This window comes from Delphinapterus leucas, chromosome 2 (assembly GCF_059928025.1).
Source record: "Delphinapterus leucas isolate spDelLeu-1000000601 "Yukka" chromosome 2, BTC_Dleu_Yukka2, whole genome shotgun sequence".
NCBI classification, from domain to species: domain Eukaryota; kingdom Metazoa; phylum Chordata; class Mammalia; order Artiodactyla; family Monodontidae; genus Delphinapterus; species Delphinapterus leucas.
In genome coordinates, this window is record NC_143130.1 from 107530576 (window position 1) to 107554661 (window position 24086).

General features: G+C 43.5%; 2 protein-coding genes across 3 annotated transcripts in view; one reads left to right on the forward strand and one right to left on the reverse strand.

Moving 5' to 3' along the window:
• The window catches only part of RNF212B (ring finger protein 212B), a 21792-nt gene extending 13860 nt beyond the window's left edge, over positions 1-7932 (forward strand). The window contains exons 11-14 of the mRNA XM_022553453.3: positions 4653-4692; positions 4989-5089; positions 5790-5851; positions 7595-7932. Of these exons, the coding sequence (XP_022409161.2) occupies positions 4653-4692; positions 4989-5089; positions 5790-5851; positions 7595-7660 (269 nt within the window). The 3' untranslated portion in view covers positions 7661-7932. The remainder of the gene's footprint in view (positions 1-4652; positions 4693-4988; positions 5090-5789; positions 5852-7594) is intronic.
• On the reverse strand, positions 5818-21079 carry HOMEZ (homeobox and leucine zipper encoding). Of its 2 annotated transcripts, none has more exons than XM_089907463.1 (2): positions 20970-21079; positions 5818-11482 (listed from the first exon to the last, which is right to left on the reverse strand). In XM_089907463.1, exons 1-2 carry the CDS (start codon positions 21013-21015, stop codon positions 9885-9887), a joined length of 1644 nt encoding a protein of 547 aa, XP_089763589.1. In that variant the 5' UTR covers positions 21016-21079; the 3' UTR covers positions 5818-9884. The 2 variants fall into 2 exon arrangements, with proteins under 2 accessions (XP_089763589.1, XP_022409151.1); XM_022553443.2 differs by lacking the exon at positions 20970-21079 and adding an exon at positions 17158-20950 and having other exon boundaries at positions 5819-11482.
• Between the last annotated feature and the right edge of the window lie 3007 nt (positions 21080-24086).

Genomic DNA, 24086 nt, shown 5'->3' on the forward strand with positions numbered 1-24086 from the left:
TATACATACATATGTATGTATATTTATATAACTGAATCTATATATACATATATTTTTTAAGATTCTTTTCCCTTATAAGTTATTATATAATATTGAGTATAGTTTCCTGTGCTATACAGGAGGTCCTTGTTGGTTATCTGTTTTTTTTTTTAATTAATTAATTTATTTATTTATTTTTGGCTGCACTAGGTCTTCGTTGCTGCGCGTGGGCTTTCTCTGGTTGTAGTGAGCAGGGGCTACTCTTCGTTGTGGTGCTCTCATTGCGGTAGCTTTTCTTGTTGTGGAGCACGGGCTCCAGGTGCGCAGGCTTCAGTAGTTGTGGCACGTGGGCTCAGTAGTTGTGGCTTGCAGGCTGTAGAGCGCAGGCTCAGTAGCTGTGGTGTGCGGGCTTAGTTGCTCTGCGGCACGTGGGATCTTCCCAGACCAGGGCTCGAACCCCTGTCCACTGCACTGGCAGGCGGATTCTTAACCACTGCACCACCAGGGTTATCTATTTTATATATAGTAGTATGTATGTGTTAATCCCAGCCTCCAGATTTATCCTGCCCCTCACCCCACAGGATTAGTCAATTTTGTTTATCATTTCAAAGAACCAACTTTTAGTTTTCTTGATTTTTCTCTATTATTTTTCTATTCTCTATTTCATTTATTTCTGCCCTAATCATTTTCTTTCCGTCTGCTTTTGGGTTTAGTTCTCCTCGTTTCTTAAAGTGGACGGTAGCATTATTGACTTGAGATCTGCTTTTTTAATATAGACTTTTACAGTTATAAATTTCATTCTGAGCACTGCTTTCACTGCATCCTTTTAAGTTTTAGTATGTTGTGTTTTTGTTTTCATTCATCTCAAAGTATTTTCTAACTTCTGTGATTTTCTTTTCTTTGACCCATTAGTTACTTAGCAGTGTTGATTATCCACATAATTGTTAATTTCCCAAATTTCCTCCTGTTAATTGATTTTCATTTCATTTCATTGTTGTTGAACAACATACTTTGTATGGTTTAGATCCTTTTAAATTTATAGCCTAAAACATTGTCTATCCTGGGGAAAGTTCCCTGTACACTTGAAAAGAATGTGTATTCTGCTGTTGTTGGGTGGAGTGTTCTATAGATATCTGTTAGATTTAGTTGGTATATAGTGCCATTTAAATCTTCTGTTTTCTTGCTGATCTTCTGTCTTGCTGTTTTATCCATTATTGAAAGTGGGGTATTGAAAGCTCTATTATTGTTGAATTGTCTACTTTTCTCTTCAATTCTGTCAGTTTTTGCTTCATGTATTTTAGGACTTTGTTGTTAAGTGCATATATAAGTGTTATATCTTCTTGATGGGTTGACCCTTTTATCATTTTGACCTTTGTCTCTAGTAACAATGTTGTCTTAAAGTGCATTTATCTGATATTACCCATTCCAGCTCTCTTTTGTTTACTGTTGTGTGGAATATCTTTTTCCATCCTTTTACTTTAAACCTATATGTGTCTTTGAATTTACAGTGAGTCTTTCATAGACGATGTATAGTTGGATCTTTTTTCACCATTTGGCCAGTTTCTGCCTTTTAATTGGAGAGTTTAATACATTTACATTTAATGTAATTATTAATAAGGAAAGACTGCTTCTGCCATTTTGCTATTTGTTTTCTATGTGTCTTTTTTTTTTTTTTTTTTTGCCACACCACACAGCGTGTGGGATTTTAGTTCCCCGACCAGGGATTGAACCTGTGCCCCCTACAGTGGAAGTGTGGATTCTTAACCACTGGACCACCAGGGAAGTCCCTGTTTTCTATTTGTCTTATGTATGTTTTGTTCCTCACTTCCTCCATTTTTGCTGTCTTTTGTGTTAAACAGCTATTTTCTAGTGTACCATTTTACTTTCTTTCTTGTTTCTTTCACTATATTTTTTGTTATTTTCTTAGGGACTAACATCATAATTAACATCATAATTTATAACAATTTAGTTCAGATTATACCAAACTTAATTTCAACAGTGTACAAAAGCTTTTCTCCTATATATTTCCATTCCCCTCTCCATTCCATTGTGCTGTTATTATATAGATTATATCTTTAAAAATTGTGTTCTCATCAACATAAATTTATAATTATGTTTTATGCAGTTGTCTTTTAAATCAGATAGGAGGAAGTTACAAAAATACACTTATACTTTTATGTTTATCAATGTAGTTATCTTTACCAGTGACCTTTATTATTTCTTCATGTAGATTTGAGTTACTGTCTGGTGTCCTATCACTTAAGCTTGAAGGACTCTCTTTAGTATTTCTTGTAAAGCAGGTTTGGTAGTGATGAATTCTCTTAATTTTGACACTCATCTGGGAGTGTCTTAATTTCTCCTTCATTTTTGAAGGATAGTTTTGCTGGATTTAAAATTTTTGATTGACAGTCTTTCAGCATTTTGAATACGTTATCCTCCTATATTCTGAGGTTTCTGAGGAGAAATCAGTGCCAATTTTATTGAGAATCCCTTTCATGTGATGAATGGCTTCTCTCTTGCTGCTTTCAAGTTTCTTTTTTTGCCTTTAGCTTTCAACAGTTTATGATGAGTCTAGGTGCGGATCTCTTTGATTTATCCTCTTTGGGATTTGTTGAGCTTCTTGGATGTATAGATTAATGTTTTCATCTAATTTGGGAAGTTGTCAGCCATTATTTCTTCAGATAATTCTTTCTGCCCTTGGTCCTCTCTGTTCTCCTTCTGGAACTCCCATTTTGCACATGCTGGTGTGCTTGATGGTATTCCACCAAGGTCTTTGAGGCTTTGTTCATTTTTCTTCATTCCTTTTTCTTTCTCTTCTTCATACTGGATAATCTCAATTGATTTATCTTCAAATTTGCTGATTCTTTTTTCTGACTGCTCATATCTCTAGTGAAGTTTACATTTTAGGTATTGTACTTTTCAATTCCAGAACTTATATTTGCTTCTTTTTAATATAATATTTCTTTATTAGTGTTCTCTATTTGATGAGACCATTCTCATACTGTTGTTTAGTGCTTTAGACATGGTTTCCTTTAGCTAACTGAACATGTTTAAAATAGCTGATTTAGGGACTTCCTTGGCAGTCCAGTGGTTAAGACTGTGCTTCCACTGCAGGGGATATGGGTTCGATCCCTGTTCGGGGAACTAGGATCCCGCATGCCTGTCAACGTGGCCAAAAAAAAAAAAAAGAACCGCTGGTTTAAAGTCTTTGTCTTTAAAATCCAATGTATCTGAGCTTCCTCAAGGACAGTTTCTATTGCTTGTGCTTTTTTCCTTTACATAGATCATACTTTCTTGTTTCTTTCATGCTTCATAATTTTTTGTTGAAAACCGGACAGCTAAATAATATAGCATGGCAACTCTAAGAATCAGATACTTCCTCCCTTCCCAAGGTTTGTTGTTGTTGCTGTTTGTCATTGTTTGTTTAGTGACTTTCTAAAACTGATTCTGTAAAATCTGTATTCTTTCTCGTGTGGCCACCGAAGTCTCTATTTGGTTAGCTTAGTGTTCAGCTAATGATTGGACAGAGCTTTCCTTAAACACCTAGTACCAATAAATCCCTCAGTGTTTGCTGAGGGACTGTGCGTTGGGGTGCACCTTCAACATGCAGCTGACGACTGTGCCTCAGCCTTCACTTTCTGCTTGTATGACCTCAAGGTAGTCCCAAGGTGAGAGCTTAGAGCCTTTTCAATCTTTACTGAGCATGCACACAGCCCTGTGCATGCACATGGCCTAGATTCCCAAGAACTTGTTGTTCCTTTTCAAAATCCCGGTGGACAGGTCATTCCGCAGCTTTTCCTTTTATGCTTTTTGGTTAGCCTATTGTTTGCCCCAACTGATATTCACCTCCTCAGGCAGGCTAAACAAGTGCCTCTAATTATTTGCAACAAACACTCCTGGGGAAAAAGCTTTTCACACTTGGTGAACTCTTAAGCTCCAAGTCCTGGTAAGTTTGGCTCCAAGTCAGGTCAAATAAAGGCAGCCTTGCAAGTGAAGTCTTCCAGTGAACAACTAGGCAGGTCAAGTATGACAATTCTCTGGGAATGAGGTTTTGAAAGAGCTCCAACCCCATTCCATCCCCTATGATGACTGCCAAACTGTTGATTTTCAAGGCTACCACGGAGCTGGAGAGGGAGAAATGGGAATAGGGCAAGTTAAAATGTCACAAAGCTCACTGTTCTTACTCACATTCAGCTATTTTTCTGGAATAAACATTCCCCAGATTGCTAAGAGCCCTTTGTTAATTTCCAGAATTCTGAAGAAGTTGATTCTGACAATTTTTGCCAGTTTTCTCATTCCTTTTATGGAGAGAATCTGTGGAGGTCCTTACTCTACATTTTTACTGCTGTCACTCCCAGCCAATTTAATGACCCTTTGTCTTTAGCCATCCTTTCTGATAATCTTCACCTTAGAGGGGAAACCAAGGCACAGATACATTAGAACGCATCAAGGCAGTGATGGATCCTTGCCCATAAACTCATGAAAGGACGAGGAAAGCACCTTTATGATCCACTGCTAGGAGACTTGTGGGCTTTTTCACTTGCCATTAGCCCCCAAGTCTAACATATATAACAAAATCTTTGATCCCCTGTTCCTTTGCCCTGGCCCCCAGAATACCTGGATCTCTTCTTGGTTCATGAATTATCTCATAGGCTCATTTTTATGCTTTTCAGAAACCCCTTCACCAGCTTCCACTCACAGCCTATCTTATAGGTAAGTAATACTGCTTCCTTTCACTTGAGATCTGTTCCCACTGACATTCTGCCAGCAGCCCTGTGGTTACTTCTCCACTGGCCTATACCACTGAAGTTTATAATCTACCTTGTAAAGAAAAGAGAAGGTTGAACAGTACTGTGTCTAATATACATCTGAATTACTTAATTGTATTCTGAGTTGCAAGCAGGGGATTCATTTCCTCTCTGGTTTAACTGTATAGGCTCTTCCTTTACACATGGTTTTTACTTCAACCTTTCCTTTTCTCTGCTGATGCTTTTATTTCCCTTCCTTAGACCTTCACCTGCCTCCTCCGGACAGGGGATTTTTTCTTTCAGACCATCCCTAAGTGGTGGGGATTCAGGTCAAATAGGAGTCCTCACCCCCAATAATTCAGGTAAGTTAAATAACATTCCCAAAGGAGTGGAGCTTCAACCATTGACATATACACTAAAATGAAGATTTTCAAGGTGCAAAGAAGTTGGGATTTTTACACCCCAGCCCCTGAAAAAAGCACTGTCTCAAGTTTGACTCCTTAATATTCTTTAAGAGTTAACCCCATTTCCTTCACAGTTAAGGCAGGCTTTGGCTTGCGCCTAAATATCACTCATCCTGTCACCTGGAGTAGAGTTCTGCTCTTTAGCCAGAAGGTTGGCCTGTAGAATTAAACTGGCTTTTTGTTTGTTTCTTTTGAGATCCCTATGTTGCAGCATTGCTGGGAGCTTAGTGCTGAATGAGAATGATAAAACCAGCATCCTTTTTTCTCCTCATGTTTTCCCAAAAGGTACCTCTGCTACCAGTCCTTGTGATAAGGGGCTGTCATCTTTCATAGCTCACCAAAATCTTTATATTGTCTCTACATCTTTCTACTCATAGTTAAACTCAAATCTCAGACCTCTGTGTCACCACCCCATCCTCACAGTAAAAGAATGGACTTTATATTATAACCCACCTCTTGAATTGCTGAGCTAACAGTCTTTTCCCTTCTGAGTAGTGTACTGCAGATTAAGAACCACTTATTTATCCTGATGCATAAATAACAATACTGAGAAACTGCCCCAGGTAGTTATCTTTCACTATTTAATTCCATCCTCCAGGTCAGAGGGAGAGCAGAACCACACTAGAGGGTCTTCCTGGTTTCCAGCTACCAGCCCTACAGGTGAGCCCTGGCCAGTCTAACTGGTCTGCTCATGAAAACCTCACACAGTTAGGCCTGCACACTTAATGCCTCATTCTGGTCTCTTGTTAAGGTGATAGAATGTAACCAGTGGAGAATGACGTGGTTTCAAGTGTGGTAACCACAGGTACACAGTTTTCCAGAGTGGTGTCACTCTGATAATATGACTGTTAGATTACCTTCCTGGTTTGGGGTTTAAAAATTAGGTCACAGGGCTTCCCTGGTGGCGCAGTGGTTGAGAGTCCGCCTGCCGATGCAGGGGACATGGGTTCGTGCCCCGGTCCGGGAGGATCCCACATGCCACGGAGCGGCTGTGCCCGTGAGTCATGGCCGCTGAGCCTGCGTGTCTGGAGCCTGTACTCCACAGCGGGAGAGGCCACAACGGTGAGAGGCCCGCGTACAGCAAAAAAAAAAAAAAAAAAAAAAAATTAGGTCACATAGTAATGAAAGGTTTTAAACTGAGAGGTCTTGGCCAGGGTGAACTAAGGATGTGGACACAAATGACATTCCCAAGAGTTTCACAGAAAGGGGTTTTCAATGGAATATATATTTTGGATAGAGGTACTGCTTGAACTAGGAAAAACCATTTTCATTTCTCCAAAGAGCAACAGCAGAATAATGTTTTGTAAATTTATGAGACTATTATTCTGATCCAGAAAACAAGAGGAAAAGGGCATGGGAATGAGAAGAGAGGTTTGTAAGGAGCTCTATTAAATGAAAAGTCCAGTCTTGCCTTTTAAGTTCACTTTTACACCTTGGGTTTTGAGGATATTTAGGCCAAGCTCCTGGTGACCTACTAAGGTAGGTAAATATTTTGCTCTCATGTTCCAAAATTCCCTTTATTTTCATCAGCAAGGAATTAGGGTCTAAGCCTTAACAGACAATGCTGGGGAAATAACATCCCTCTAAGACCCTCGTAAATCAAGGGATTAATCTACAGGTGAAAAAAAGACTTAAGACACATATAAACCATCTGCAAATAAATGGCCTCCAGTTGGATCTTGATTGGAACAAACTGTAAAAACCATTTATGAGACAGTTGAGGAAAATTGAATACTTAGTGGACATTTTATATTAAGGAATTGTTAATAGTGTTTTTTTTGTAGGCATGATGCTATTGTGGTTATGTTTTTAAAAATAGTCTTTATCTTTTAGAGATGCATACTAAAATACTTATGGATAGAAAATTAAATGATTGTCTGAATTTTGCTTTAGCTTAATCTAGTGGAAAGGGGCAGTGTGAGAAAGTAGAAATGAAAGAAAATTGGCCATGAGTTAATTGTTGAAGTTGGGTGATGAGTACATGTGAGTGCATTATACTACTGTTTTTGTATTTTTTGAAAATTTCCATAATAAAGTTAGAAAAAGAGTTATTGAAGAAAGTACCACTTCCCCAGAGGCCTAAGAACTCTGCCTCCCTGGTAATCATCTCTGGGTATGGTAGTCATGTTCCAGGCTTCCCAAAACTGTTTGATTTTCAAATATTCGGCTTTATCACCATAAACCACGGAAATGCTCCAGTTTCAAGTAGCAACAAAGCCTTTGTCACATTAGATGTATCAAATCTTAGTTTGGAAAAGTTAGTTTTCATGAAATGGAGAAAACTATGGGGAAGCAACAGCAGTGGTTTACTGTCACAATAAACTTCATATAATGACTTGAGAGGGCCTTACTCGCCCTTTTTGTTACAAACACCCTTAACTGCCTTCCTGTCCTGTGCTGCAGAATCTCTACCAACAGAGGCAGATGGGATTAGCCAGGGGGAGAGAAGCATGGAACACTCCCAGATAGACCATTTTCGAGATCTGATCTATACATACTGCTGAAGGACGGACGGTAGCATCTCATACTCATTTAGGTGTGATGGCCTTGGAAAATGTACCCCTACCTTGTTTCCTGGTTTCACTCTGTACCTTCTCTCTCTCAATCTTAACCCTATACACCCTGTATTACTTCCTATGAAAATGGTCAGGTCAGAGCTTCAGGAAGATGTTTATATCTCTCCCACAAGATACAGATAGCTCCCTTATTTCCTGCAACTTGAAACAAGGTTATAAAAACAATTCTTGGCATCATTGGGGGTGGGGGGGTGGGGTGATATACTTATTAACCATGTTTTATTTCTGGATTTCACTTTTTAGCTTTGGGTATATTCTCCCACTGCCGATGTTAACAAGCCACAACACTGTTCCTTGCCCTAATTTATTATACTTTTTCTATTTGCCTATTGTTTCCTCTGTGCCTAGTTACTATTAAATATGTTGATTTTCCTTTCTGTTTGGTAACAGTTGGAGACACAGGCTTACTAAAGTACACAGATAATGAAATAAAGAGGATGTCCTTTTATTGCTACTGCAACTCTATTGGTGTTACAAGCTCTCAAATGGTGGAATGGGCAAAGAACACTACCACTGAGATCAAACATTTATTCTTCTTTGGGTACTAAGGGGTAGAAATGAGGGATTAAATGGGTAGGCCACTGGCAGGCATACCTTAAGCAAAAATATTGGAAAAATGTAAAGATAGCATCTGCCAGAAATAAATTTGGTCTTGGGAATGACCTTGTAGCTGAATAGGATCCCACTACCCTTTCTGAAACTGAATTTATTTTAAAGGCATTTCTAAACTCCCTCTCTTCTGAGCAAGAGCCTGTGCTGTAGCAGGTGCAGAAAAAAGTCTGCCTAGTGATAGATACCGATCTACTAACTTTTCAAGTTTTTGTTCTTTTACTTTACCTCAGTATATCCTGCCGCTTCAAAAATAAATAAAAAGTATACTAAATCAGAAAGTTAATGGATTTGGCTCCATTAATCTCTAAACCATAGAAGTGGCAAAGTGGAGGTGAGAGAAACAATTTTATTTTTGGCCTTTTTATTACTATTCTAGCAATTTGGGGCTTTCCACTTTTTTATTTCTAGATGGTTAACCCACTGATACCTTTATATCTGACCCCAACTGATGAAAACCATTCTAAAACATCAATTAATTCAGTTAAGGACCATGGTCCCTCTGTCTCCAAGACAGATCGTATAAAGTGAGGGAAAAGTCTCTTTTCTGGACACATTAAACCAACACCAAAAAGATAAAAAAAATCAGTCTCTGAAAAAAAAAAATCAGTCTCTGTCAAGCTAGGCAGGAGGGACTGTCAGGTTTGTAAAACCAAACCTGGAACCTACCTGCACTGTCCTTCCGAACAGTAGAAACCATTCCCTCTCCTCTCTACCCCTCTATAATTCTAATTCTACTTTTTTTTTTAAAGGACATCTCCCCTAATTCCCACCTCCAATAAATATCCAGTCTAAATTATTCTCCACCCAATTATTAAACTTTTTCACAAGCTCCGGGGGGAAGATTTACCCTGAGACAAATAGTGAACAGAATGGGGGTTTGGGAAAGATAAAAAGGTACAAGGCATAGTGGTCCAGTATTAGAAACGAAAACATTCTGCTCCCTGTGTGACTCAATAAAGCAGCAGGAAAACATATAAAGTCAAGCTGGTATAAGGAAGAGGAAATATTTGTGATTGACTGGGACATACTGAGATTCTTGGCTGCATTGTGTGTGGACTTGTGCTCAGAGAGAAAAGAAGGGGTGCAAGGCAGCCTTATATTCCAAGGAAAATGGTGGGGTGGGACTGGGGGATGTACTGGAATCTTTACACCTCCTTTCTAGTCCTCCATAGATGTAGGCCGTAGTACACTAAGGGGAAAGAACAGCCGATACGAGGAGAGCAAGAGCCTTTTCCCGGCCCCATAGTTTGGACCAGACCCATAGCACTCTTCTCATTGAGGCTGGAGGCCTGGATTTCTGCCCATCCAATCCCCACCTTGCTTTGTCCTCCATGATCATCCTCCCTAGTCCACCCTTACTACATCCCGCTGTCCCCCACCCTCAAAAACACAAAGCTTTTCAGTTCTTTGCCACAAGGTAAGTAAAAAAATGTGGTTTCTTTGTTTAAACAGTTACTAAGCTGGTTCGTCTTTTAGTAACAGACCTCCCCTCCCCCAGTGCCCCCTCAGTCCTGGATGATCACATCATCATCGTCGTCGTCGTCGTCTTCCTCCTCCTCCTCTTCATCCTCATCATCTTCTGGCAGTTCTTCCTCCTCCTCTTCCTGCTCTTCATCTAGACAAACCACCACTTCAGCTGGCTCAGGTAATCGAGAGTCAAACCAATCCAGTACCTGCTGGGTGCTAAGCCTTGATGCCTGACTCAGTTGAGGGATATCACTTTCCCGTAGCTGTTGGTGGGTTGCCCAGTACCTTTCCAAGGGTCGTATATCTGGTGGGGGTGGGGGGATCGGCAGAGGTGGTGTCTCAGCCCATTCATTCAAGGAGCGGGTTGAAGGTGGTGGTGTGGGAATTGCTGGATCCTGGAAACTAGGGGCACCAGGTACTGCGTTGTCCCGAAACCATTTTAGTTGCCCATGCTTCAAGGCATAGCGTGTGTCACCAAACCACTGAATAATCTCAGGCCGAGGTAAGCCAGTGATCTGCTCTAATTTATGGTAATCCTCACGCCGTGCCCACTGGCACTGTAAAAAAAACGATTTGAGGATAGCCAGCTGCTCTTTGGTTTTGCGCTTGGTCTTTCGCTGGCGTTGCATATCTGGGGAAAGGTACTCTGCAGGGCCAACCCTACCAGGTGCTGAGTTATGCCTTAGCCCCTGGGGCCAGGCTGGCTCCAACTGTGGGCGTAGCGCCTGTTCATTGGGTGACAGCGGCTGTGGGATACAGCCCAGTGGCTGGAGGGGTTTAGAGGTGGCAGTAGCTCCATTAGCCAGTACCTGGAAAGAGGAAGAAGAGGTAGAGGAAGGAGGAGTCACATTAGATGCTGACTCCTTCTTACAACTACTGGCAAGTAATGAGACGGGTGGGGGCTTATCCCGAGCACGGGGCTGGTGGACAGCTGTGGAGTGGTTCCAGGAAGCAGTACCTAGGCCGTGTGACTGGTCGGGACCCTTGCCTGCCTGCTCCTTAGAGAGGCCACTGCTTTGAAGATCCTGCCAAAATTGTGATTGGTGGGGGAATGCCCCACTGCCAGGTGCCATCAGGGGCTCCTTTGCTTTCTGGTGACTCAGTGGCTCTGAGGGCTCTGAGGGCTCTACCTTCAATCCTTTCATCTGGGTGGGCTCGCTAAGAGTCAGGGGAACTATTCCAAGACCAACTTGTTCTGGAGGTGGCACTGGAGAAGGAGGCACCTCCTCTGGGGGCCGCCCTGCATGATGAGTAAAAGAGAGAAGGGATTTGAAATGGAGTTGGTCCCGATGGTAGACTACTCGGGCTCGAGTCTCTTCAATTTCTTCGGATGACCAGCTAATGCCACAGCGGAGGCGCTGGGCCATGAACCAAGTCTTGACTTTCTCCATCTGCAGCCCATAGCGTAGGCAGAGAAGGGCAATGTCTGCTAAACTGGGATATGGAAAGTAGCTGAAGGTTTGTAGCAAGTGTTCATTGCCATCCAGCTCACTAGTCTGGGCTGCTTGGGTCCACACAAGTTGTAGCTCCTCAGAGATTGGAGGGAGACAGATGAGCCCCGCAGGGGAGCTATTAAGACCGCTGGCCTCTTTATTAGGAGGCATGGTGCTTTCTGATTTGTGCCCTTCAGAGATAGCTGTAATAAGAAGAGAAACAGCTCGATCACTGGGGCTCCTCTTTCAACCCACTGTTCAATTTCTACCAAACAAAACGTTGGACTCCAAAACAATCAACTTCTACGTGTACTGTGCTGGATTGCTTTTAAAGTGCATAACAATTTCTCATTTAATTTTCATAACCTTGTGAATCATCAGAGCCTGCTATAATTCCCTTGTAAGTATGAAAAAGCCAAAGTCCATAGAGGTTAAATTATCCCAAGTCACAAGACTAGTGAGTGTTGTCACCAAAAACGAAATCTGACTTCCGAGGTTAAAAGGGAAAACATCCTTATAGCCTTTATCTTTCCCATTCAAATTCACTTCACCCTCTAAGTTAATGGAACAAGAATGACAAAACTAAGACTCACCAAGAAAACAAGAAGAGGTGTAATCCCAGAAAACTTTAGCTCCTAACAGATTACCTCTAGAGTTATCTCTAGATTATCTCTAGAATATGGAAAGGTTAAGAATACAACGTGTGAAAATCTAGAAGGTAGAATAGCACAGTCCCTCTGCCCAGCCCCCTTTTCTTTCCCTTCTTGGTGGGCGAGTGTTAGGGGGAGGGGATTGATGGGTTTTTTTTCTAATAGGTCAGCTATCTGGGATAAATGGGGCTCGCTCCCCCTCGGTTTTGGTCTGGTTAGGGTAGAGGGAAGGAACGTTTCCTACCCCTGTCATCCTCAGAACAAAGGTTATTCCCCTCCCCCCAGCCTTTGTCTCTTCCAACTGCTGAGTCTCTCTCCAGGGAGCCTAGAGAGCTCCCTCAGACCTTAGCAGCCCCTCCACACAAGACGGGAGGCCCTCAGCTCTTATCTTTTCAGTCCAGCTTTCTTCTCAGAACCAGGTGGGCTCGCTCATTATAAACTGTAACCGGGTCCTGCAAGCTACCCAGCAGCACCAGGGCTCCCAGGGTCATCGTGGCTGTGGGGACGGCAGGGAAAGCCTCTGACTACGCTTCATTCTTGGAAACCTGCTCAAGCTATTTCCCAGAATAATTCTGTTGACCAATCTTTTTTTTTTTTTTTTGGCCATGCCTGGGGCTTTTGGGATCTTAGTTCCCCAACCAGGGAGGCACGTGGAAGCACAGAGTCCTAACCACTGGACCGCCAGGGAGTTCCCCGTTGACCAAATTTTTAACTCGGCTCCCTGTGTGGGCATTAGAGACTTTAAAACATCTGTCATCCTTTACTCTTAGAGGAATCCCATCTGAGTTTATAAATATTACTTCTGATATGTTATGGATAGGACAGGATTCTGATATAAATGCTACATGATGAATTGAGAAAAATCTCAAGTCCAGAAAGTTACACATAGTGCAGTGTAATATCGGGGATTTTATATGATGAGCAGAAAACTTCGGAAGCATTCTAATGGGTGTCACCGTTCCCTTTTAACAAGCAAATCTTAACAAACTGAAGGCCATGCAGACCCTAGAGGCAGTACAGCTTGAAGAGAACCTTAAGAGGGTAAATGAAGGCAGCATGGCATAGTGGGTTAAAATATGATTAAGGCCAGCCTGCAGTTTGAATCCCAATTCTGCCACCAGCCATGTGATCTTGGGCAAAAGCTACTGAACTTATAGGAGCCTCAGTTTCCTCATGTGTAGAAAATGGAGACAATGTTGAATGTATGTAAAGTTACATGTATTTTTACAGAGCACCTACTGTGTGCTAGATGTCATGTGTAGGCGGGGCCTAGAGCTGTTAGAGGTGGAGGTCTGGGGTGAGGCAGATTTGAGGTGAATCGCAGCTTCTCCACTCCCTAGAGTGCTCGCTAAGCTTTATTTTCCCATCAGGATAAAAGGAGGTCATAACAGCGTCTACCTTGCAAGTTTATGACTAAATCAAAAAATGCAACTGATGGGCTTCCCTGGTGGCGCAGTGGTTGAGAGTCCGCCTGCCGATGCAGGGGACGCGGGTTTGTGCCCCGGTCCGGGAGGATCCCACGTGCCGCGGAGCGGCTGGGCCCGTGAGCCATGGCCGCTGGGCCTGCGCGTCCAGAGCCTGTGCTCCGCAACGGGAGAGGCCACAACAGTGAGAGGCCCGCGTACCGCAAAAAAAAAAAAAAAAAAAAAAAATGCAACTGACGTCATGCCTAGACCAAAGTAAAGGCTCAATAAATTAGAGCTTTTATCATTGCTTCAGCCTCACGGGCTGATTCTGATATAAGGTAATGCTCCTCTTAGACAACAGGGGAAGTGAGGCAGACTGAATCCTTTAAAATGACTGTTTCAGTCTGTTATTGCAGTCTTAATCCTAATGAGCAGTGGAGGAAACCAGGGTGTCTTGATTTTGTACTTTTTATATTTGGGGAGTTGGATATAATTCCAGAAAGGATTTTGCAACTTTTAAAAAGTAGCAAAATCACTGCTTTAGAATTGAATCCATAATTTGGATATAAGTTCTTTTTGATTACTAGGTGAATTGCCAGTGTGGTAGCTCTACCTTTACCCTCCAGGTCCATCCCAGACACAGCTGAGGGGCTGTGAGGAAGTGCTTGCACAGCCAGGCACTAAACTACCATTTGGAAATTGTGGCCCACCAGGAACACCACCAAATCTAAGCTGGAGAATACTTGATGTTCCAGCACTTGACATCCACTTAACCTTATCTGTGTCCTGTTTTTTAAGGACACAGTAACAGTTCAGATACGAGGAAAAGGTAGCGTAAGGAATAAAGCAGTCCAGTGTGAGGATGAAGACTGCCAGACAGGAAATAAGGCAGGCACAGCTATAAGCCCACCAGGAAGCATTTTACTTTCATTCATGTGGTTTGCTATCGTCAGATTCCCATATCAGCTTGATATTTCAGTATAACATACAGTAATGGAAAGGTCATATCTGGTGTACTGTATGTATCTACAGTTTCCCAGTGACACAAAACACAGGTTGTGGAAGACTTCCTGATACAGAATGGTGGCTTAGATCAGGGCACAGATGTAGAGCTGATACCTCCCTGGAAGAATCTGGCTTTGACATAGTTGAAAACTATCCAGGGAGTGGCTCATGAGAACTATAACAAAGAGGGTAGACCCTACAGTAATAAAAACCACAGAGAAGACACTATAGTGTCTTACGTCCTTGTACCTCATTTGGAGATGGGAGAAAAAGGGAAGGAAAGCTGGAGAAATAAGGACTCCTCTGGGCAGAGGTGGTGGTAGTGGTATTATCAATTCTGAATTATTACTAAACTTGTATCCATGTCAGATATGCCCCACTGCTACTTAAAATCACTAATAAAAAATACAGTCAGGGTAACACCCTTATTTCCCTTTGGGCTTTCCATACCCCTGGACAAAAGGCAGAAAAGAATGGGCTGCCTTAAACTTCCAGTGTAGGTGTTCACACAGTCCTAGGAAAAAGAGGTCTTCAGAACTTGAACCTAGGCTGGGAATTCCCTGGTGATCCAGTGGTTAGGATTCCGCACTTCCACTGCAGGACTGCAAGGGACACGGGTTTGATCCCTGGTGGGGGAACTAATCCCGCATGCTGCACGGTGCCAAAAAACCCTCGAGCCTAGGCTTATGGTTAAAAGCAGGAAACAGTTCAAGTGCGAGACCAGATATGAGCCTGCTAAATTCCCTAAATCTTTATTCAGAGAACTGAGGTATGTTTCTGAATGAAATGTGTTTTGGTGATAGTTTTCAAGGGCCTTAAAGGACTTTTAGTGATATTCAATTCATGTGCTTCTCAACTTTTTGGATCATGAACCTCTTTGAAAATCAGAAGTTATAAACTCTCAGAAAGTTATGACTTACTGCCCCCCCCATAAACATTCACACTTACACATTACATAAAGTATAATCTCCGGGGGTTTGCTGATTGCCCAGAAGTCCTGGTTAATAAACTCTGCCTTATCCTCCCAACTTAATAAAAGCAATGGTGGTAATGCTTAAAGAGAAACAGTTTATGAATGAATGGAAAGAATGGTTGGAAGACTCAAGAGAATCTGAATTAGTCTAGAAGCGACTAGGCATTGGTGATATTAGTTGAAGAGAGTGGAAGTGAGGGGTGTTCAACTGGGCCAAAAGCCTGGCTTAACTGACCCCTACTGGATTACATTATCAATACCCATAGTGCACTGGAAACTAGAGACTGGTAGGCTACTCTAGTATGGCAAAGTCAGCTGCTTCCTTCAGCTGCCCTATGTGCTTAGGCCAGTTGTGTGTAATTCCAAACCTGCTTAGGCTCATTGTTTTTCTGTATATAATAGTTAAACATCACATAAATCTATGGAAAATGAGTGCATTGTTTCTGGGAATTCCCTGGCAGTCCAGTAGTTAGGACTCCGTGCTTTCACTGCTGAGGGCCCGGGTTCAATCCCTGGTTGGGGAAGTAAGATCTCACAAGCCGCACAGAGCGGCCAAAAGAAAAAACTGTTTCTATGAAAACAAAGTCAAATGCTTTGGAAAGACATAATACAAAGGAGTGTATATTAAAAGTTTTTTTTGAGTTGGGAGTAGGCAAGAAAACTGTAAAAGACTGGAGGGGCTGGGGATTTAAAAAACTCAGAAGTATTCTGCACTCAGATTGCTTCAAAAGTGTTTAAATGCTCACTCCACTTTAAAGAAACCAAACGTGGAAATCACAGATGATGAGAGGCAGTGGCTCCAGGCTCAGGCTGCACATTAGAATTACCTGGGAAACTTAAACCAGGGCATCAACCTCCTCATTCTGACTTAATTAGCCTCGACTGGGGCTCAGGCATAAGTAGTTTTTAAAAAGTTCTCAGGGTGCAGCCAAATTTGAGATTCACTTATGTAGTTTATCCTAGAAAGACAATTGGGACTGCCAATCAGCATACTTACATAAAGAAAACGCCTGGACACTAACCGAAGAGATTGGTGAAATGATCGTACTTTTAATGACAGTTCTTAAGATATGTATGCATCATTTAAAAAATTCCCAACTTTAACTGGCTTTTTTGTTTTTTCGTTGTTTTTTTTTTTTCAATCACTGCCACCTACTTATCCTAATCATAAAAAGCGCTTCAAATGTATGGTGAGAAGGGGGTTCATATGATAAAATATCACATCTGGGCCCTCATTACCAAATAGGTCTCAGCTTGAGTCTTCTTTCAGTTTAGAAGTCTCAGATTAGGACGCAACACCAGGAACCTCTGAGGACTCAGGTTCTCACTTTCCTAGTTGGTTTTCTGAGTATGTCTGGGTAGGGGTCAGAGGGGGCAATTTCTCTTAAACCTTTCATTCCCAAAGGCAACTGCTCCCCAGGAATAAGGCCAGGTTTCTGTACATGTGTTGAGGTCGCTAGGAGGTAGTCATGGAGGGGAGGAGAGGAGGCCTGGGAAGGAAACGTTTCTCCTATCCTCCATTTCACAGGCAGTCTAGAAGGCTCCAAACTGGGTCAGAGAACAAAAAGTTCCTGCACTTGGGGCGATGAGCCCCAGGAAGCAGGAGAATCTCAAACCCTCCCCTCGCCAAGGGCGTCCCTACCCAGCCTTCCCCTCCTCCCTACACACCCACTCACCCTCCCCCAGTTACAACAGGGAACCGAAAAGTCCAGAGGAGAAAGGAGAGAGAACCAGGCGACTTCGAACCTAGAATTCTCCTCCCCCCAGCGCGGGGATGGGGCTCCGGGGGTCGGAGATCGTACAGGGGCTGGGAGGGGAAGTCGAAGGGGCTGGGGATCACTCACCGCAGTCCGGCCCGGGCGGCGGCTCCCAGCCTCGCACCATGGGCCGGGGGGAAAGGGGGAGAAAGGGCAGGGGGCCTCCGGGGTGAGAGTGGGGTTGCTGCCCGGTGCGGCCTGCTCCGAGCCCACCCGCGCGGAGGGCTGGGACCGGGACTGCCCCCCCCCCCGCCCCCGAAAGCGCGCCCGTCTAGCCCAGCCCTGCTTCAGCGAGTTGGAGGCGGGGCGGATGGGTGGGGCGGGCTCCAGGGGCGGTGCCAAGGTGGTCCGAGTCCTGATTGGTGAACGCAGGCGGGCGGGCCCCGGCGGAACAGACTGGGCCGGCCATTGGCTGCGTGGGCCTCGGTTGAAGTCGGCTATTGGCTCCGTGGGCCTCAGCCGGGGTGGCTATTGGCTGCGTGGGGCAGAGAAGATGTCCCCCCGGGCTAGGATGCAGTGAATGGTACCCCCTCCCAACCCTCGCCTTGTGGGCGCCGGATCTTCGGGGTCCACTGGGCAATGTTCCTCCTGGAATTCCCCAAGAAATTCACAGCAGTTTGCTGAACTGTCCAGACCGCCTATAACTACTCCCCATTTGTTTCCTTCGGAAGGAAGACTTTTTCAGTATCCCTTTGCCAGTCTCACACAGGAGACGCGCGTTCCCAGACGAGGGCCCAGCCGCTGTCAGCAGCGTCACTGTAAACGAAGCGCCTAGAGCAACCGGGAACTTGTTCTCGAGATGGATCAAATGTCTTGGACACCCTTAAAGACGAGGATCCTAGCAGCCCGGCACCTTCGGCCACTTCCCGGGTCCAGCTGTCACCAGACAGGTGTTCTCAAAGACGAAGTGCTAGAGGAGGTCACCTCGTTCGGACTTACCCACCCCCTCCGCCCTAGTAAAGAGGACCTGGAAATGTGCCTCATATTTGGGGACCTTGGTTTTTGTTGTAAAGAAAGGGAGTGCGATAAAATGGTCTTTCCACCGAAACAGTATTCCACACCGAAATTCTGGGCCAAAGGTTTGTATAGTTAGGATTCTCAGTCTTCTGACTAAAGCTTGGGAACGATACTTTCTGAAGTGAGTCTTCTGTTCTCATGCTAGTCTCCTCTTGTATTATTTAGGTCACAATAGCTTATATACCGACAATAACTTATAAAACAATTTCAGACTTTGCCCTGTATTCCACAGATCTCGCCACTCCCCCTGTACCCCCTAAAAGTCAACCACCATAATCGCTACTTCTGATTCTTCATTGCTCCAGTCTAAGGTCAAGAGCTCTTTCAAGGTTGCCAAGCATGAGAAATATATCTCTAATTCAGCTTGAAGCCCCATTTTCTGTTGCTGGCCCTGCATTTGCCCCTTCCTCCCCTCTCTCCCTCAATACATTTAGTAACAATCTCAACTCCTAAGAGCCATGCCCTTCAAACTAGTATCCTGCAAAAACATGATAGGAGTAAGCAACAGAAAGAATATTCTCAGCTTTAGAATTAGAAACTTTTGATCCCTGAGGGTTTAAGCCAGGGCTGGTGGTACATACAGAACTTCTCCTAAATCATGACTTATTACAATACGCCAATGGTTTGTATGTAACGAAGGAAGGGAAAAGTGAAACACTGTAGGCAGCAGGCAGCCCTCAGTTGTCGATGGAGAGCTTATTGTTTTATAATCCAAACAATGAAACTGGATTGACCCGGAAGAACTCACGCTTATTTGGCTGGAAAGCCAGGCAGGAACTGTGAAAATTTAGTGGCTGCCCCTGGAGGGTTCAGTCAGTCACTCTGGGCATCACAGATCATGGGCTGGGAATTATGAAAGGTAGACAACTCAGTCACATTTCTTGTCTCAGAAGGATACTCACTCCCAATTCAGGTGTAGGGAGAAATAATCAAAGACAGATTTAAGGGAGGAAGAATCCAAGGAAAGAAAAAACTCCTCTGCCCCAGTTCTGGATAACAGGTTGAAGCCTCCCTCCTTTATGTGGGTTTCACCCTAACACTTTATTTTTTGTGTTTTATTAATTTTTATTGGAGTATAGTTGCTTTACAATGTTGTGTTAGTTTCTGCTGTACAGCAAAATGAATCAGCTATCACCCTAACACTTTAGAAGATAGAGTGGACTGGGGTGGGGGAGTGGAAGAGAGGAAGAGGTCCAGACTTGACATTATCAGAGAAGGGAGGGTCCCACCTTCAGCAAGACAGTAATCATCCCAGCTCTTCCAGGGACTAGTGCTGAAGAATGTGGATTTACCACATCATCCTTAATCTTTGGTGAAAACTCCCTCTCCCTTTGCATGGCTCAGAAATATAGCAGGACTGACCAGACACACAATGACCTAATAGCTAAGGAAGTTGGAGGAAGGGCCCTCTCTCGCACAGAACTCTTCCAAAGCATGGGAGGAGTCCCAGCAATGTGTTAATATGATCATAGGTTTTTGTAGAATTTGAGAAAAAAAATTTAAACTGCAGTTGGTCAAGACTGATGTCTCTTTCCTTTCTGACTCCTCCTCCATCACACTTCTCCTTTTGTCCAGTGGCAATGAAGAGGCCACGGGCATTTGGGGATTGACTAACGAAGTTGAGCTGGGAATACATTTAGTTTGGGTGTAGGAGTTACACATCTGTGATTTGCAGTTACTTCTGTGAATAAATAGTAATTACAGTGTTATGGGCTGAACTGTGTCCTGCTAAAATTCATATGTTAAAGTCCTAACTCCCAGTACCTCAGAATGTAACCATATTTAGAGATAAGGTCTATGCAGAGGTAATTAAATTATAATGAGGTCTTTAGGGTGAGTCCTAATTCAGTATAACTGCTGTCCTTATAATAAGAGGAAATTTGGAGGCAGACATGCAGGTAGGACCATGTGAAGATATAGGGAGAAGATGGCTATCCACAAGCCAAGAGAGAGGAACCTCAGAGTGAAATCAACCCTGCCAACACCTGGATCTCAGGTTTCTAGCCTCAAAACCGTGAGAGAATTTCCACTGTTTAAGCCACCCGGTCTAAGTATTTTGTTATGGCAGCTCTAACAAACTTAATACATACAGCTTCCAGGAATACTCCCAATGTCAAAAATTCAGAGTTTATGTTATTCATTATTGCAAATTTGAAAATGCTCCAAAATCTTACACCACATATACTAAAGACATTTGGTAGTGTTTTTCCAAGTTTGACAAAAGTCCCCCCAAATTATGTGACACTATTACTTACAAGGTGTGAAGGTGAAATTTTTTTTAATTATCAAGAATTTTTTAAAAGTGATCATGGAGATGGAATTATCTCTTTACGGAAAAATTATCTATAATCATCATATAAAAAGACTATCAAAGAGCATGCAGCCAAAAACAAAATTGTGGGGAAAAATATTTAGGTTTGCCACATAGGTAATTTTAAAAATGTTATTTTTCTTGATTTTGTGATATTGTGATATTTGTCAGCTTTTTTAAAGTTATAATTTTTAAAATATCTTTTCTCATTCTGAAATATTTATTTTACTTGAAAAAGGCCCCAAAAGTTGTATGCTTCAGACAACCGAAAACTTGGATCTATCCCTGGGACTAACGAAACAGATATGGTGAGTTTCTGCCCCAGTTAGGGAAACCCTGCTCCAGTGTTCTGCGCTCTGTCCTAAAAAACAGACGTGAGGGCTGACCAGTCGTCACAACTGCAAGTATTGAGGATTTGGGATAGCAAAAGCTGCAATGGAGTTTGCAGAAGAGAGATTTCAGACAAACCTACCACCAAACTAAGATATGAGAAGTCTGGAAAGACATTAGGGCCACAGAGAGACCCTAGGTGATAAGCCATGGAGGGAACCCATGGAAAGCCCCCACTTACCTCTTCTTGGGGATCTGCTCCTCATGCTGACTCTACCCTTCAGCATATCCGGTTTCAATTACAATGCGTGTACTAAAGAGTGGGTGCTCTGCAGTGACATCACAACTTGGCCATTATGATGTAATGATGATGCATCTGATTATTCTCGGGCTAGGGCTTCCCTATAAGGAACAGTCTCATTACTTGGTGGATAATTGGACTCTTTCATCATTCAGGTGATGTGGGAGTCAATACTACGTTAGAACTTGATCTTTTTCAAATAGACAGAGAGGTCCTCGCTTTTCCTCTCCATCATATTTCTTGTCCTTTGTTTTAGGATTGCCCTTGATAGACAAAAGGGGCTTTGCTTTTCCTTCCAGTGCCTAAGGAGCAGAATGTAATTTAAATGGCCTCCTTAAGAAAAGCACCCCACCAAGGGGAAACACGGGGCCTTCACCTGAGCTATTCGCTTTAACTGCAACAGCAGCTGGTGCTGGGTGCAAGGGAGCTATGAGCTGGGCCTGGTAACTTTCCCTACCACTACCAAAAAGGGTGCCGTGATACTATAGGGGTGTCTCATACCAGGGCCGCCCAACTCCTCCACATCTCCTTCCCATCCACCTTTTGCATAGCCAGAGGACTCCAGCAGACAGGGAATAGGACTTGCAAGAGATGAGATGGCCAAGAAATGCAGGGTGCCTCTGGGTCTCTTGCCACCCTCAGCCCCAAACAAACAATACTTCTCAGTAGCTTATACTTTCTTTTCATATTTCAACTTTATTTCAAATACGAGGTCTTTTATCCAGAAAGGAGAGCAGTTGCATGAGGAGGCTGAAGTGAGGCACAATACGAGTGGGTCTGGGGCCCAGTGTACAGAGCTGCACTGTGAAGAGGGTGGGGAGGCTCGGGAAGGGTCTGATGAGAACGGTGGTTTGAGGGGGATTCAAATAGCAAACTTTCATTTCCTCTCCAGGTTAGCTATTCAATGGGTAGATTATTCAGTTGTTGTTTTGTTGTTGTTGTTTGTTTTAGCAACTTCACTGTTCTTCAGCGATATCACTGAAAGAAGTGCCAAGGCTGGGGACATACCAGTCCCTTTTGTTTCTCTTTCTGCCTGGACGGGGAAGGGAATGGAAACTAGAAGCAGAAAATGAAAATTTCTCACGTGTCCCTTGCCATGAAAAATCGTGGGTCTGACCCTGTGGAGAGAGGCCTGTTTCATAGCCTGGGAATGGGAGGTGGTCAGGAGGCCTGGGTTTAAGTCCCATCTGGAGTTGCACTAACAAATTCTCTGACCCTGCTGGGGTCCCTTCTCATCTCTGGACCTGTGTCCTCATCTCTAGAGGAGTCTGGACACAGTGATCTCTAAAGACAAGCCTTTTCAGGTCTCTGGATTCTATGACCTGCGCATTGCAAGGATCCAGAGGGGCTCCAGAGAAACACAGGAGTTAGAAGCAAGGGAATGTGGGATTAGATTGGCAAGTTGAGTTAGGGCTTATTGTGAAGAGAAATGATATATTCATAAAAGAAATAATGTATTCATAAAAGAAAACAAAGGAACAGGAAGAATACTTAGGAAGACATCTGAGGTCTGGATGAGAGGAAAGGGCAAGAGTGTTCCTGCTGTGTTGCTTCAAGGACCCGAGCCCCTGACCATGGCAATGGTTTCTCTTATGGCCCTTCCCAGTCCATGGCTAACAGGTTATACCCTAAATTGCCCCCATTCGTATAGTCATCAGGCTTTAGAGGAAAGTCCCCACCACAACGCCTAACACATGACAAATCTCTGAAGTTTCTGCCAAATTCCTAGTGTTTCCCATGTCAGATTAGACTAGCAGCTTACCCCCAGGCCCTGGGGCAGCTCTGTATGGGAAGAACCAGAAGACTCATGTCTTGGCTCTGTAAAGCTGAGAATAGGGGCATGGGTGAGCCAGGGTACTTCTTAGAGAAAAAGCTCAGGAACAATGAACTCTTCTTTGTTCCCTGCCCCCAACCATTTGCATTTATCTGCTTAGTAATACTCAGGTTCCCAGAGAGGGCCCAAGCACAGACCATCCAGCAATTGTCCTAGTCAGGGACCCTTCTAGTGGAAACTTTAGGGAATTGGCCTGCTCAAGGCTAGCTGGGGTAGTAGGAAGGGGCACAGCATACCAACAAGTGTGGAGGACTGGCTAGGGCCAGGAGAGAATCCCAATGTATGGCAAGGCTGGAGTTCAAATGGGTTCCCAAGTTCTCCAGCAGGCGCAGGCGCAGGCGCAGTGGTTCCTTGCTGATCCTGCAGAGCCGGGACACTGGCACAGGAAGCAGCAGCAAGCTCCTGGAAATAGCAGATGAAGCTTGGGACCCTTGGTGCTTTGCCTTCTCCAAGCCAGTTGGGGAGGCTGGGAGGATGGGAAGGCAGAGCACAATTAGAAACTGTGGTCTTTTCCTAATAAGAGATGGTATGTGCCAAGGTTTTTTTTTTAATGGCAAGGTTTTAATTTTGTTTTTAAAGGATAATATTATGACATCATGGTTATGCACTGAGGCTCTGGAGATTTCCTGGGTTCACAATCCTAGCTCGGCCATTTACTAGCTGTGTGATCTTGCACAAATTACCGAGCTTTTCTGAATTGTTTTCTCTCTAAAACAGGAATAACATTACTCAACTCATAGGGTTGTTTTGCGGATTATAAAGCATGCAAGACACCAGATTTTAGTGGCTACGTAAGTCAATGTGAGCTCTTGCGACTGCTGATACACATAACAGTAATGCATACACATTACGCAAGAGATGATCACACACTGAGCCTTGACCCACTCTCCCGCTCCATTATCCTCCCTTGGGCTCTTCATTGGTGACTAAAAAGTATATTGCTGGTGGCTTTCAGTACACTTTCTCTCATCACTCTGCTGGAACTTTGACCTGAGGGTGATCCACAAGATGCATGAAATTCTTTGTTTTTTCCACCAGGTGAAGATGATGCTTAAATGGGCATTTGTCTGAGGAATGACCCAGGGTTTCTCTCTTTCAGCCATTTTTCTTCAAAGGATTAAAGATTTGGAGAGAAGGGGCATGGTAATAAGCCCCATACTCTATTCTGAACGCATGTATGGGCACGTGTGCGTGTACCCTCGCTCACTAAGAGATAAAAGGGG